Raw genomic sequence first — 13,598 nt, 5'->3', positions numbered from 1 at the left:
ATTATTAATAGACTATGCTTTGATAGTGATATACTCATGTAACTGAAGACTTATAAAATAAAAGTTTATAATGGAGTTTTCTTGATGTAAATGTAATTTTAAACTGCTGATGATGAAGCTTAAATTTAAATTACTCTTGAGACCTACTAAAAAGATCATCTTGCTTGTAATTATACATTTGGATGGCCAATGAACTTATTTATGTATGATTCTGTTATTTTATGTATGTAGTAGCTTTCAAGAAGGATCTAGGACAGTTTTTTGTCAACTTTCTCTTACTGTCTTTTCCGTATGTTCAAATAGTTATTTTATACTGAAACCTTCATTTTTCTGTAAGGTACCCCAGACTATTACTATATACTATAAACCAAAGCAGAATTAAAAAGAAACATTTTAGTGAATGAGTTCATCTTTTGTGGGAGCAGTGCTGGGTTCAAACCTAGCCCTCACTCATGCTAAGCAAGAGTTCTACCTCTGAGTATATCCCCAGTCCTGAGAAATCAGTCTGAATGTCCAGAAGAAAACTCAGTAGCTAGACATGACTAATTGACTATAAACTAATACTTTTTCATACCTATTTGAGACCTTGGAAATTGAAAATTAACTTGTTTTCTTTTAAAACATAATTTATTTTATTAAAAAGGTACATACTCATTGATAAATTAATCAAAATAGAAGAAGAACAAGAAAAAATAGAAGTCACCCCAAGTTCTGTCACCCAAAGATGATGGTTATTGTTTGATGAGCATCTTCTAATCAACTTCGTGTGCTGCACACACGTGGGTGACGTTGTGACTGTGAGCCCCATATCAGTGCTCATGGGGCAGGTTCTGCCAAGCTGCAGTATACCAGGAAGCACTGGCCAGGAAGCACTGGGGTACCCCCAGCTGCACCTCCTTCCTCACCTTTATTTTTTTGCACTCTTAAGAGAAGTATAAAAATAGAGAGAAAAGGAAAGTGGAGCATGATTACTTGTATTTCTGCTTTGCCAAACCACTGATACAAGTCTTTTCCAAAAGGAAGCTCAGGATTAAAATTAAGCACTTCGTTGGCTAGGATTTAGCTCAGAGGCCCCCTGCTCGTGCCTCACAAGTTCAAGACCCTGAGTTAGATCCCCAGTACTGCCAAAAGAAAAAAAAAAGATTCCACTATTGAGTACATTCAGAAAGAAAAACTTAAGTAAGCACTTCATTGAGGCAGCTTCCAAAAATATGATGCTTTGAGAGAATTGTATCACAGCATCAGGATTTCCCAGAGGATGTTCCATGAACTATAACAAGTTATGTGGCAGATGTTTTGAGATCAAGACAGTACAGGAAAAAAAGAGGTGAATCTATTCAGGTTCCTTCTCAGAAGGACACCTGACATGCCTGCTGCATGTCCTGGACATGGAGAAATGGCCAATCATGTTCTCTTTCAGCACAGGACCTTTTCTCACAGAGAGACCCCCGACCCCAGTTCTCTGAAAACTGTGGGAAATGCTTATTTGACCCTGGTGTACTGCACTTGAAAGTTTGTGTGTATAAGTACAACACTTTTTCTGGTTATAAAAATAACATAATCATTTTATAAAATTTAGTAAATGGTTAAAATTATGGCAAACAAAATTAAAACTGCACATAATTAAACCATCAGAGATAGCCAGTATTCAATGTGTATTTCGGCATATTGGCTGCCACATCATCATCTCTGTAGGTGTCTGTAAAACATGCTTATATTTCTTAAGTGGGGGCCTGAGAAGTGTTGTGTGTGATTACATAGAATGCAAGTAGAATTTTTACTGTTACTTTACTTGGAATTTTGTTATTTTGAAATAATTTTAGACTTTCTATAAAGAATGAGCCTTGTCTAGGGTTTTAGCTCAGGCACCGTGCCTGCCTCTCAAGGGCAAGGTCCTGAGTTTGATCCCAGGTACCACAAACAAACAAAAAAAGAAAATTAAAAATGGGCCTTCCCACTTGCCTTTCATCCAGCCATCTCTAATTTTAACACTCTATAGTGTTTAATGTACGACTTTGCCTTTTTCATAGCTAAATTGTTTCCTAACTCTACACCTCTGAAATCAAACTTGAACTTTCTGCCTCACATGGCATGCCTCCCTTCCTTTTTCTTCCTAGGTTACTACAACAACAGCACGAAGGTTGCTGTGAAGACCCTGAAGCCAGGCACCATGTCCGTGCAAGCCTTCCTCGAGGAAGCCAACCTCATGAAGACGCTGCAGCATGACAAGCTAGTGAGACTGTACGCCGTGGTCACTAAGGAAGAGCCCATCTACATCATCACTGAGTACATGGCCAAGGGTGGGTAATGCCCTTTCTTTCTTTCCTTCTTTCTTTCATGTCTTTCTTTCTTCTTTCTTTCAAGTCATTTTGACGTGCTGAAGATTGAACATGCTAGACAAGCACTCTGCCATGAGCTATGTTTCCAACTTGTCAGTATCTTTACAAGGCTTCAGACTCAAAAAACGAAATGTAAACATTCAGACAACAGTTTTAATTGCACTTCATTGTTAATTGTATTTTATAAACCCACTCATGAGAACTGAACCCATGCCATAAAATTGATATTCAGTTCTATTTTTCCTACACCTGCTTGCATATGCCCATTAGCCCCAAGAATGGTACCATGTATCTAGGAGACCCTAATAAATACAGTATTTACCAAACAATGAATATGTATGTCAAAGGAGAATATTTTTGTTATGTTCTTAAAAAGTAAATACTCAAAAATTAGTTCATTTTTTTTCTTTAGCATTATGAAAATGTTCAGGGTGTCACTTTATAATGTTAATACGGGGGCTCAAAACTTGGCTCCGTGGTAGAGTGCTTTGCTAGAATAAAAACAAGTTAATATATTTAAAACACTTGGAGGTTAAATTCATATGGAATTATGGAATACCTGAAGAAGAGGTTCCAAAGAACAATCTTTTCTTCTATTTTCATCACCTTCAAATAAAAAGCTTTGAATAACCATCTTTCTTTTGTTCACTTCCATCCAGTTTCATAGAGATATTAATAAACTTTTAAATGATTTGAAAAAGAAAAAAGTCTTGAGAAGTAATGAATGAGGGAGAGAAAGCTACATGAACAATTCAAAATTAATAATCACTCATACATAGTGGAGATTATAGTGTAATATAGTCAAATAAGTTAGAAAGATGAATTTTGTTTTTTAGTATTTGTTAACATTTAGGAATAGCAGTTACTCAGAGTCTTTCCAAAAAGGATCTTCTAAAAACAAAACAAAATAAACAAATCTAAGCCATATGCTTCAGGTTGCTATATCCCAGAAACCAGGCTCAGGGTCAGATGCTTTGTGGTTCAATAAATATTGTTGAATTAATTAATACTATTCTTAACCGTAAGTACAGCTACAGTGTTTTCTTCATAACAATACCTAACATTTATTGAGTCTTCTACCAGATTGTTCTCCATGCCTTCCGCAGGTGATGTCTGTTCAGCAGCCCAAGGGCTAAGTACTATTGCTCCATGAAATAGATGAATAGTATAACTTACTGCCTGCACAAACCATTCCATGTGTTTTACATCCATCCCTGATGGCTTCCTCTCAAGGACCCCAACAGAGCTACCATGCCCACTTTATAGACACTAACCCGAAGTTAATGACTTGACCAAGGATACCCAGAAGATTGGTACTTAAGTTCCAGGGAAAAGACAGGCTCAGGAAGTAAAAGAATTTGTCCATCCGCACATTCCTGCCTTTGTCCAGGGAACAGTTGGTTCCTCAGATACCCTTCTTGGTGCACCGATGGCATGTGCAGACATCTGTGCCTTCTGTTGGAGGCAAATGAGAGTGAGCCTGGCTGGTGTATGTGGAAAGTTCTCTCTATGAGGTCTTGTTTGCTTGCTTTCTGTTCCAGAGGCACTCACTAAGGACCTGGCTACAGGAAGCTAATTATGATGGCAGTTATTTTGGCATGTATTATTTCATACGCATATTGAGAGAAAGGCACTATACATCATCATCCTTCCTCACCTGGAGCACATACTATGTTTTTTGTTTTTGTTGTTGTTTTTGGTACTGGGGATCAAACTCAGGTCCTTGTGCTTCCAAGGCTGGCAGCAGAACCATTGAGCTAAATCCCTATGCTATGTTTGACATCAGGTCAAAGGTAAAAGATTGGAAGGAACTGAGTTTGACCAAACTCAGGGAAAGACTTTCTAACCATATAGAATTGCAAAGCTAAGCAGTTTGTGGGGTCTTTCCCCCAGTGAGAATGATTATTTGGATTTTGTTTGAATTGGACCTGCACTAATCAGCTGTTCATGTGTAAACAGGCAGTTTGCTAGATTTCCTCAAGAGTGATGAAGGAGGCAAAGTGCTGCTCCCGAAGCTCATTGACTTTTCTGCTCAGGTAAGGCATTAAAAAGCCCAGTTTGCATGTGAATGTGCAGAGACCTTCCTGCTCCAAATGAAGGAAGAACTTGCCCTTTCAGGGAAAAAGAATTTCCTTTGAGGGTTTCCAAGAAAAAGCCATTCCAGAGTACACTTCCTTGGAGACAACAACAAGAGTTTCACATAGTGTGTGTGTGTGTGTGTGTGTGTGTGTGTGTGTGTGTGTGTGTGTGTGTGTGTGTGTGTCCTGATTTGACTTGAGTATCATCTTTTATTACACAGGTCAACCTCTTTATGCTGATACTATTTCCTCACCAGTTATAGAAACAGTGTGGCTGAATTGATCCCTTTGCTCAGCATTTTAAAAAAGCATTTCTAAGCTGTGTCAGTGCAGCAACTTTTAAATCATGTCTATTTTACTTAAGTTATGAATCCATGGTACTATTAAAGTCTCGGCATTCTTCTAAGAAAAAGGATCTATATCCTTCCCCTTCTTATTCTTTCTTGTTCAATGTGTCAGTAGGATTCTGAAAAATACACAAGTATAATATCACTAGTACTAACCTAGGGGTTGCTCATTTGTTTATTTTGAATCAAATGTTTTCTGTGATGTATTTCAGCACAGAGACAAGACACCTAGAAACACAACCATGTGTCTGGTATATCAAGGAAAAGTACATATGAGTGATGCCAACTACTGACTTTTAATAGTTTCTTTGTGTCTCTTAGTCATGGTCAGTATCTTGCTTATTTTGTTCCTCAGTATTGGCCATGAGTGGTTCATCCTGGGATTGCAGTGCACCGTACAACCCCATTGTAAGTGCACAAAAGTTTTACAGATATTCTAGGGAAAGGTTGTCTATTTCTTCCCTCAGACTCTCTTTCAGTTGGGAAATTGATAAGGCCTTCTTGGGAAGATGAGATTGAAAGAATGAATGAATACACAGGGAAAGTACTTCAAGTAAGATGGGAACAGAATACATACTTTGCAACAGAGTATTTGGGCAGAGCTGAAGTATAACATCTGGTGAGCGAGTTTGTGTCCTAGCTTTGCCCTCAGTAGCTGTATCGCCTTCAAAATGTCCTTTAGCCTTTTTAGTTTACTTGCCCATAAAATAGGAATGGTAATTTCTACTTCAGGGAGACAGTGAAGGTCAAATCAAAAGAGGTATCATGGGCTCATGCCTTCAGAGCCTGTTTGTGAAAGCTGGGAAACTCCATCATTCCCGTAGAGGTGTATGAAGCTCTCCCCTCATCTACCAGAACTTGGTGGGCTTCACAGCTTTCTCATCTGAGTAGGAAACACAGATGTAATCAGGAGTGCCAACATATGATATAGCCAGAAGCAAAATTGCTGAGATGGAACAGAGGGAAAGGAAAAGGATCCAGCAGCTCTGCTGGCCTCAGATTTTGTATCCTGGTCCTGATCAGTTCCATGAGACTCCAGAGGTTGCAGGACCACAGTTTGAAGACCACTGCTCTGTAATATGAGGAAGGGTAACGTGGCTGGGTGCAGGACAGGAAATGAAGAAAGCAGAAGTCTGATAAACATGCATCGACTTGACACAGATAAATGAGGCCCTCTGCTTGGGTGGTGGCTCAGTTGTTTCCTATTTAGATAGAGACTTGAAGAATAGTAGAGATTTGTATTGCTGCACAAGGATATGGAAAAGTGGGACATATGGCCTGGAGGCCTGAGTAGTCAGTGCTATTCCAGACTGTCTGAGGGTGTAATCCATGCCGTCAGCCCTACTGGGTTGACTAGACATACATCAGGGTGTATATATTTTTTTATTCCTCATTGAGCTTATTGGTACATTTTAGGAATACAGTACAGTTACATTCATTATTGGGATCTTGTACCTTTACATGACAGGTCTTGGTTCTCATTTTTTCCCCTTGTCCCTGCCCTCCCTTCACCCGCTCCTCCCCTCCCCATTTACAAACACTTTATTTCCATTTTTTCATTTTGTCATGTTTTTTTCTTTTCCTTTATTCCCTTTCCCCTACCCTTCCCATTTTCCCTACACCTTTAGCCCTTTTCTTCCTATTTCACACTGTCAATTATCTCATTAGGATCTTATGTACTATTATAGTTTTTCAGGGTGTATATTAAACCTGGAAAATAAGCTCCTTTTGTTGAAGGATATTTGGTATTTGACTTCATCTAGCTTATCATAAAATATTATCTTGTCATAGTTAAAGATTTTAAGGCCAAAGTCAAAGTTTTTATGACTATGTTCTAATTTAACTTTGTAATTACTGTTATACAAAGAATAATTTTTTCTGACTTAGAAATAAGCGGGGGAGGGGAGCAGTTCTTTTCTAAACCTTTGTGGCTTGAAAGCAAGATGATCACGAAGCCTGACACTGGCCATGACCTCAAATCGTGGATTCTATGCCGCTGCAGTGGACTCTGCTGTGATGTACCTGCGCCTCCTCTGTGACAGGATAGGCTGGGAGCAATTGAGCTGCTGGTCTCTACACAAATCTGTTGACCACATCCAACTCATGCTGGCTGAGCTTTTGGGTTTCCTTAATGGCAGTGGCCATGGGTGTACTGGTAGAACATCTAGTTAAGTGAACAGATGATGGTGGAGAGTTACAGCTGAGCAGAGGTCAGGAGGATGAGCTAAGATCAAACCCAAGACCTTGTACATGCTAAGCACATGATCTACCACTGAGCTGCACCTCCAGTTGAAATTCTTCTTTTTTTTTAAAACAACCAAACATTACCTCCTTTTCAAGATGCAAGCCTCACTCAGACTCCTTCCTGATCTTTCTTTCAATGTGGAACTGACAAGACCACCTGAAATATCATTTGTTTCACTTACTTGTGACTTTTCCTATGATAGTACTGACAACTGAAGAGGGGCAAGGAGGGGGCCTGTGTGCTTCAACTTCAGTCTGAAATCACATCCTCCCCTACATCTGTTTTCTGATAACCATACCTGGTACCTTGCCAAATGGTAATGCCCTCAATTTCCTTTATGACCTGTACTACCCAACATGCCTTGTTTCTCATGTACCTCTCTGGGATTCTCTATTTGTACTAAGGAAGCCATCTCTCTATTTTTTCATCTTTCCTTTTCCATCATGTGCACAGATTAAAAAAATACTCCGTCACTTTCCCACAGTGAATGACAAGAGAACAATAAATAGTAGTAATGCCGACCTAAGGTAATAGCTAGTGCCCTGATACTGAGATAATCCAAACTTCCTAGACCTTTACTGTACCTTACTATTTAGGATAGAGGCTTAGGGATAAAGCAACTGAAGAATTACATGAGTCCCTTTGGTGTTTGAACTCTAACTAAGCAATTAGTTGGCTGTCAAATATATTGATGTCAGCTTTCTTCTCAAAGCATTGTCAATAGGTCAAGAATTATGTTCTCTAAAGGTATTGCTAAATTCAGCAGCAAAGAACGACTATTGAAATAGAAACAATTCAGTTTATTCAATCACAGCCCTGCAAGAATAAGGAACCAGGATGAGGGGCAGAGTTGGGACTTTTCTCACTCTTTCTTTGGCCTCTTCTTTCCTCTTTCCATGACCTACTTCCTCATGCTTTGTTTTGCCAACCTTCCCTTCTCCAGACACCCAGGACAGGAAGTGGCAGGGTGCGCATGATGGCTTTCCAGCTCATGGGACAGCTAATTGTGTCACTTCCGGTTGCAGAATAAGTTCTAAAAGGCTTGTCAGAGCCTAAGTTCATTCTATACTCTCTGACCATCCCTCAGCCCACAGCCTGCTCTCTTTCTTCAGATGAAGAAATTTTGACTGCAGCAGATTTACTCACTGTGTTTCTCCTCCTACTAGATAAACTGTATGCTTTCAGTACTGACATAGGAAAATGATCCTCTTTGCAAAGGAAGTTTAACACTTCAGTGTGGTGGGACATTGCAGAATTTCCTTCCAACTTTTACCCCAGATAAGAGAAGAAGATCGAATCATACACTTGGAAAGCTGAGAGGAAAATTATGTGCAAAATTTATAGTAGCACCACAAAGGTCAAATAAATTACCTTGTCATCCAAACCAAATAAAACAAAGCATTTATTGCTTATTGGTGGCACAAATTACCATAAATGAAATGGACATTTATTTATTTCTGACCAAAAAGTCATTGTTATAATCATGGTAACAAATCACATTTATTTTAACTCCTTCTTCTTGGTAAAGCCTCCACCTCCATTTGAGCCCTTCAATGCATTCACATTGTTATACATTTTATAGAGAAGTAACTGAACTTGGAGTTGTTCAAGGTTACTAAGCTCATAGATGGAATTATTGCAACTTGAACCTGGTTCTTCTTTGGCATCCTGTTACCAACTCACGATCAGAGTTAGAGTTGCTCTTGGGATCATTTTGCACCCAGCACTATAGTGACAGACATTTTTTCCCTTCACGGTTTTTTCCTATCAGAGTTAAGGATTTCTGTAGCTTTGCCTGCCCGCAAATCTTTACGGCCAAGCTATAGATCAGAATAGATTTTGCCCCAGTATTAAACTCTGCCACATATTAAGATGGAAATTAGTAAAATGCGGAAGGGAAGAAACCTCGGTCTACTTTGTAATTTTCAACTTTTTTGAGAAGGAAGGCCTTTTCACATCGGAGCTTTTTTAGCACACTCTCGTTAAACAAATTTGGAATCCCTTGTCATAAGGTCTACTAGTCTGTTGGTGGCAAATCAGGCAGGAAAGGCCTAGAGGGGGCTGTTGCTGGGAAATTTCTAAAGTATTTGGCAATATCATCTGATGCAGTTCTTCTCATTCGGTCTCTGTAAAGAACCTAAGAAATATGTTAGGGTTTCCTAACAGCTCAAGTCTATTCTTCAAAATCACACCACCACCGCCACCACCACCAAGGCTGCTGCCATAGTATCTTAATTAAGCAACTACTTTCTTTTCAAAACCTTTATAATATTAACACTTGATTGGTGTCATCACATTTAGTTTTTTCTTAAATGAAAAAGTAGTAGTGTGATAGTAAGTCAGTCTCGGAGGCAAGTGGAAAGCTCCATTTCCTGATTTGCCTTGTGCGTCCACCAGGAGGCCACGTGCTCTCCCCAGTTCTTAATCTTACTCTTTACACAACAGTGCTAATACCTACCTCTCTATTGAGGCCCCTGCTCCTCTGTCATGCACAAGAGCCTCCTCAGAAGGAGGAAAGGTCAGTCCTGAAGTGAGAATTAATTAATTCCATGAAATAATCTGAGCTAGATACTGCTCTAGGTAAGAGGCCACCTGGTGATCAGGACACAGTGGCCCCTCAGTGTGCATCAGTAAGGAGTCATTGCTTGGAAACAATAGCTTTTCCTGTGTACAGCTCTGGAGTTACCTCTTTCTACAGAATATTACTGTAATGTCATAAATGGAGCTGCAGTGGTGTTCATGGCGGATAAAACATTGAGCTGAGAGCCAGGAAGCCTGCTTCTACCTGGAGAGAGATATTTCAAGGCTCCAGTGTCCTCATCTGTAAGTTAACAGGCACAGGTTAGCTTTCCCACAGCCTCAACTCTAATATTCCATGACTAAGAAAACATCTACTGAGACTGTGTGTTACTTTTCTGTCGTTGCTGAGACAAAATACCCAACACCCAAAGTTAAAGGGGGAAAGGTTTATTTGGCTCACAGTTTGTAGAGGCTTCAGTCCATAATCGGCTGGCTCCAAGGCAGGGTGGCAGAGGGGTAACAACAGTTCATGGCAGCAGAAGACAGCAAAGCAACAAGGGACCTTAGCAGTGTCTCCCTGCCCCTTTTATCTTTTTTTTTTTTTAATTGGTACTGGGGATCAAACTCAGTCCCTTGTGCCTGTGAGGCAGGCAGCAGAACCACTGAGCCAAATCCCCCACCCTGCTGCTTTTATCTTATTTAGACTACTGAGAGCAGGTAACACTCACACCTTTAATCCTATGGCTCGCAAGCCTAGCATTGCACTTTGAATCACACGTTCTGGATTCAGCCACTTTCGAGATAGCCCCACCTCATTCACATGAGGCTTTGGGGGGACAGCTAAACACAAGCCAGTAACACTGTCTATGTAAATCATCACTCATGAGTTATAACGAATTATTCAAATGACACTGATATAAGATTTTGTTGTTGCTTTAAGTAAAGGGATGTAAAGATATGACATTAATACAATATTTTATGTCAGGCACATAGATTTTCTATTAAAGTTAAAAAAAGTTTTAGTTGATGCATAATAATCATGTAGATGTATAGAGTATAGTGTGATGCTTTTATACATGTATATAAAATGTACCAAAGCAGGATGATTAGCATTTTTATCTCATTTCTTTGTGTTAGGAGCATTCAAAATTCTCTCTTCTCTCCAAGTTGTAAAACACAGTAAATTATTGTTAAGTGTAGTCACCCTACTATGTTATGGAGCTCTAGAGTATATTCCACCCATTTAACTGTAATTTTGGACTCAATTCTACTTACTTTTTAGATTAGTAAGTTTTATGTCTGTGACTTAAACATGAAAACCTATAAAGTGGACAAATGAAAACAGTCAATATCAGAATCCAAAACTGGATCATTTGCAGTTTCCTGAAAAAAAAAATTGAAAGAATAGAAACTGGTATTTTAAAATAGTATAAAACAGGAATGCTTTTCTTTTTGTGTGTGTGAGTGAGGTTGGGGATGCTTAGAATATTTAAGCAGAGGAGCTACCACTGACTTTAAGATAGCAAATAAGACAGAAAAATGTATTCTTGTGTTAATTTTGATTGGAAACCCTTCTAGCACTAATAAGAAGCCTTGATCTAACAGAGGAAGGGGAAGTGGTACTTGGCCTGTGTGTCAGATCTGCCTCTTCTCTTGGTATTATTTGGTCCAGAGATGGCAGTTACTGGTCAGAGGTATTGTTAAGTCATAGAACAGTTTCCTCTTTGGTTAGACTTATCATGGCATCCTATAAGGCTATAATTAAATGGAAGTGGCTTAGGAGTAGGGGAGGTCGTGGCTAGATGCTCTCATTAAACACAGAAACCAAAGCACTTTGAAGGGAGTAGCAGTGTCAGTTCCAGAGAACTTTTGTTGAGGGTACTTGAAATATGTATTTATAGTCACACACACACACACACACACACACACACACACACACGACTGTTTTCTATAGAAATCAGTGCATTTTGACTATGGGGGAACCATGGGGCTCTCTACCTTTTGTCCTCCTGTTTGTTTGTTTGTTTGTTTGTTTTTAAAATCTGAGACCAGTAAAGAAGGGATAGAAGAGTAGTGGGCAAGTCTACATTTTAGTCAAGAGCTTGCCTTTAAAGACAGTGCTGAAAATCAACAAGACTCATTCTAGGACATATCAATTTACAATTAGATTCTCAGCACTTAACCCTGATAAAGCCAAGAAGTACCTTAGTCAGGATGACTGAAACCTGATGGAGTCACCCTGTATTTGGAGATAACTGTGACTCCCAACTAAGCAACATCATGACATCGTGACATTGCCATGAAGCAGATGTGAGGCACAACCATGGAGATTGCCTGGTGGGACTTTGTTCTTCATCCTGGGACTGATTGAGCATTTCAGCACAATTGTGACATGATGAGATCTGTGCTTTAAAAATTGCTCTGCCCACTGCATACGAAAACGATTAAGAGGAGGTGCTGTGGTCTGAGGTACAATGAGGTGCTATAGTTTGAGTGTATCCTCCAAGCATTGGGAGCTTGGTCCTCAGTGTGGTGGTGTTTGGAGGTGGTGAAAGCATTAAGTGGAGACTCATGGGAGGTCGTGAGCCTGGGCCCTCTGATGTGCTGCCTTCCATCTTATCATGTGATTTCTCTCTCTTATACACACTCCCTCCTTAAAGCCATCTGTCATGAGATGACATAGCCTGGGGCCCTTATCAGAACTGGCACTGTGCTATTCATACTTTCAGCCTCATACTGTGATTTAAGGGTGAACCTCCTTTCTTTATAAGTACCCAGCCTCTGGTATTTCATTATAGTTATAGAAAATTGACTAATTCAGGAGAAAACTAAGAGTCCAAGAACAAGGAGAGAAGGTAACACTGAATAAAGCCCATCCTTGCACAGCAGGCATGTAGAAGTAGAACATGAAGCAGGGTACTCAGGTGCCAGGCTGGACTGCTGAGCAACTGGCATCCTGAGCCCTGCTACAGCTGGGGGTTGGTTAATGAGAACACTGTTACGCTGCTGGATTTGCAGTGTCATGGGCATCAGATAGAGGTGTCCTATCAGATGCTTTGGTGTGGAGTCCCAGCTTTGGAAGAGAGAAAAGCACTGCATGTGCTGAGAGATCTGGAAGGTTGGGGTGTGCATATTCATTCAATGTGCGGTTGACTGTCTGAAGGAGCCATGGATCACCCTGGGCAGAACCAGAAACAGGACTAAGAGGCTGGGATACAGAGAGCAGGTTGGTGACGCCAAGAGCATAGCATCCTTTAAGGAGAAGGTCGGGCACAGAGCTTTAAGAACAGAGTTAGCATGAGGCTATGTGTATGTATATTAACAGGGTTTGTCCAGGCGTGTCAAGTTTGAAGAAAATAGTTGTCAAATTTTATACTTACAGATTCTGATTAAGCAATTGCTTATTTTCAAGCTTAGCAAATTAAAAACACTAATTACTTTGAGGCCTTTATTACTAAAATTTTATCCTGTGTTCTAAGTTTAAGTAGAAGCTGATTTAACCTTAGTAATGAAGCTTTGATTTGCATTTATTGTTTTGCTATTTTTACAAAACAGCGTTGATTGTAGCAAGTCTTGATTTTACTAAGGTAGGGTAGCATTTGCTACTGGTAAGAGACCAGTACTTAATTTCACAATACATTATTATATGTACCCCAGTTGTTGTTAGTGGGGACTGTGATACTGTAATAATTTTTTTAAAATTTACATCAGAGAGACAGTCAGTCATGATGGTTTTGTGCCAGCTGTTTTTAGGGTTTTGGATCACATTAGAGATATTTAGAACTTTTTACCCTGTGACTTATGATGCTGAGTATCTGGCCCTTGAAATCCTGCTTTTCTTGTTAGAGGTCCACCTCTGTGGTTGACCTCTGTTGCTGTTTTAAAATAAATAAATAAAAATTTAAAAATCTGTGGAGAAAAAAAAGCCAGAGGCTTCCACTGTATTTGGATACAATGACAATTTTGGAAGAAGCTAGACCAATAGCGGTGAACCAATGGCATGCGTGCCACAGCCAGCTGTTTGTTAGCATTAAAACCTTTAAAAGGTTCGCCATCACTGGGTTAGACC

General features: G+C 39.7%; 1 protein-coding gene across 2 annotated transcripts in view; it reads left to right on the top strand.

Moving 5' to 3' along the window:
• Lyn (LYN proto-oncogene, Src family tyrosine kinase) overlaps positions 1-13,598 on the top strand; it is a 111,380-nt gene that overhangs the window by 69,761 nt on the left and 28,021 nt on the right. For both annotated transcript variants that reach the window (XM_033760727.1, XM_010611122.3), the window contains exons 11-12: positions 2,118-2,300; positions 4,299-4,375. In XM_033760727.1, the coding sequence (XP_033616618.1) occupies positions 2,118-2,300; positions 4,299-4,375 (260 nt within the window). The remainder of the gene's footprint in view (positions 1-2,117; positions 2,301-4,298; positions 4,376-13,598) is intronic.

Source organism: Fukomys damarensis, unplaced genomic scaffold (assembly GCF_012274545.1).
Source record: "Fukomys damarensis isolate Sample0158 unplaced genomic scaffold, DMR_v1.0_HiC HiC_scaffold_5, whole genome shotgun sequence".
Classification (NCBI taxonomy): Eukaryota; Metazoa; Chordata; class Mammalia; order Rodentia; family Bathyergidae; genus Fukomys; species Fukomys damarensis.
This window is presented reverse-complemented; position numbering and strand designations above follow the sequence as displayed.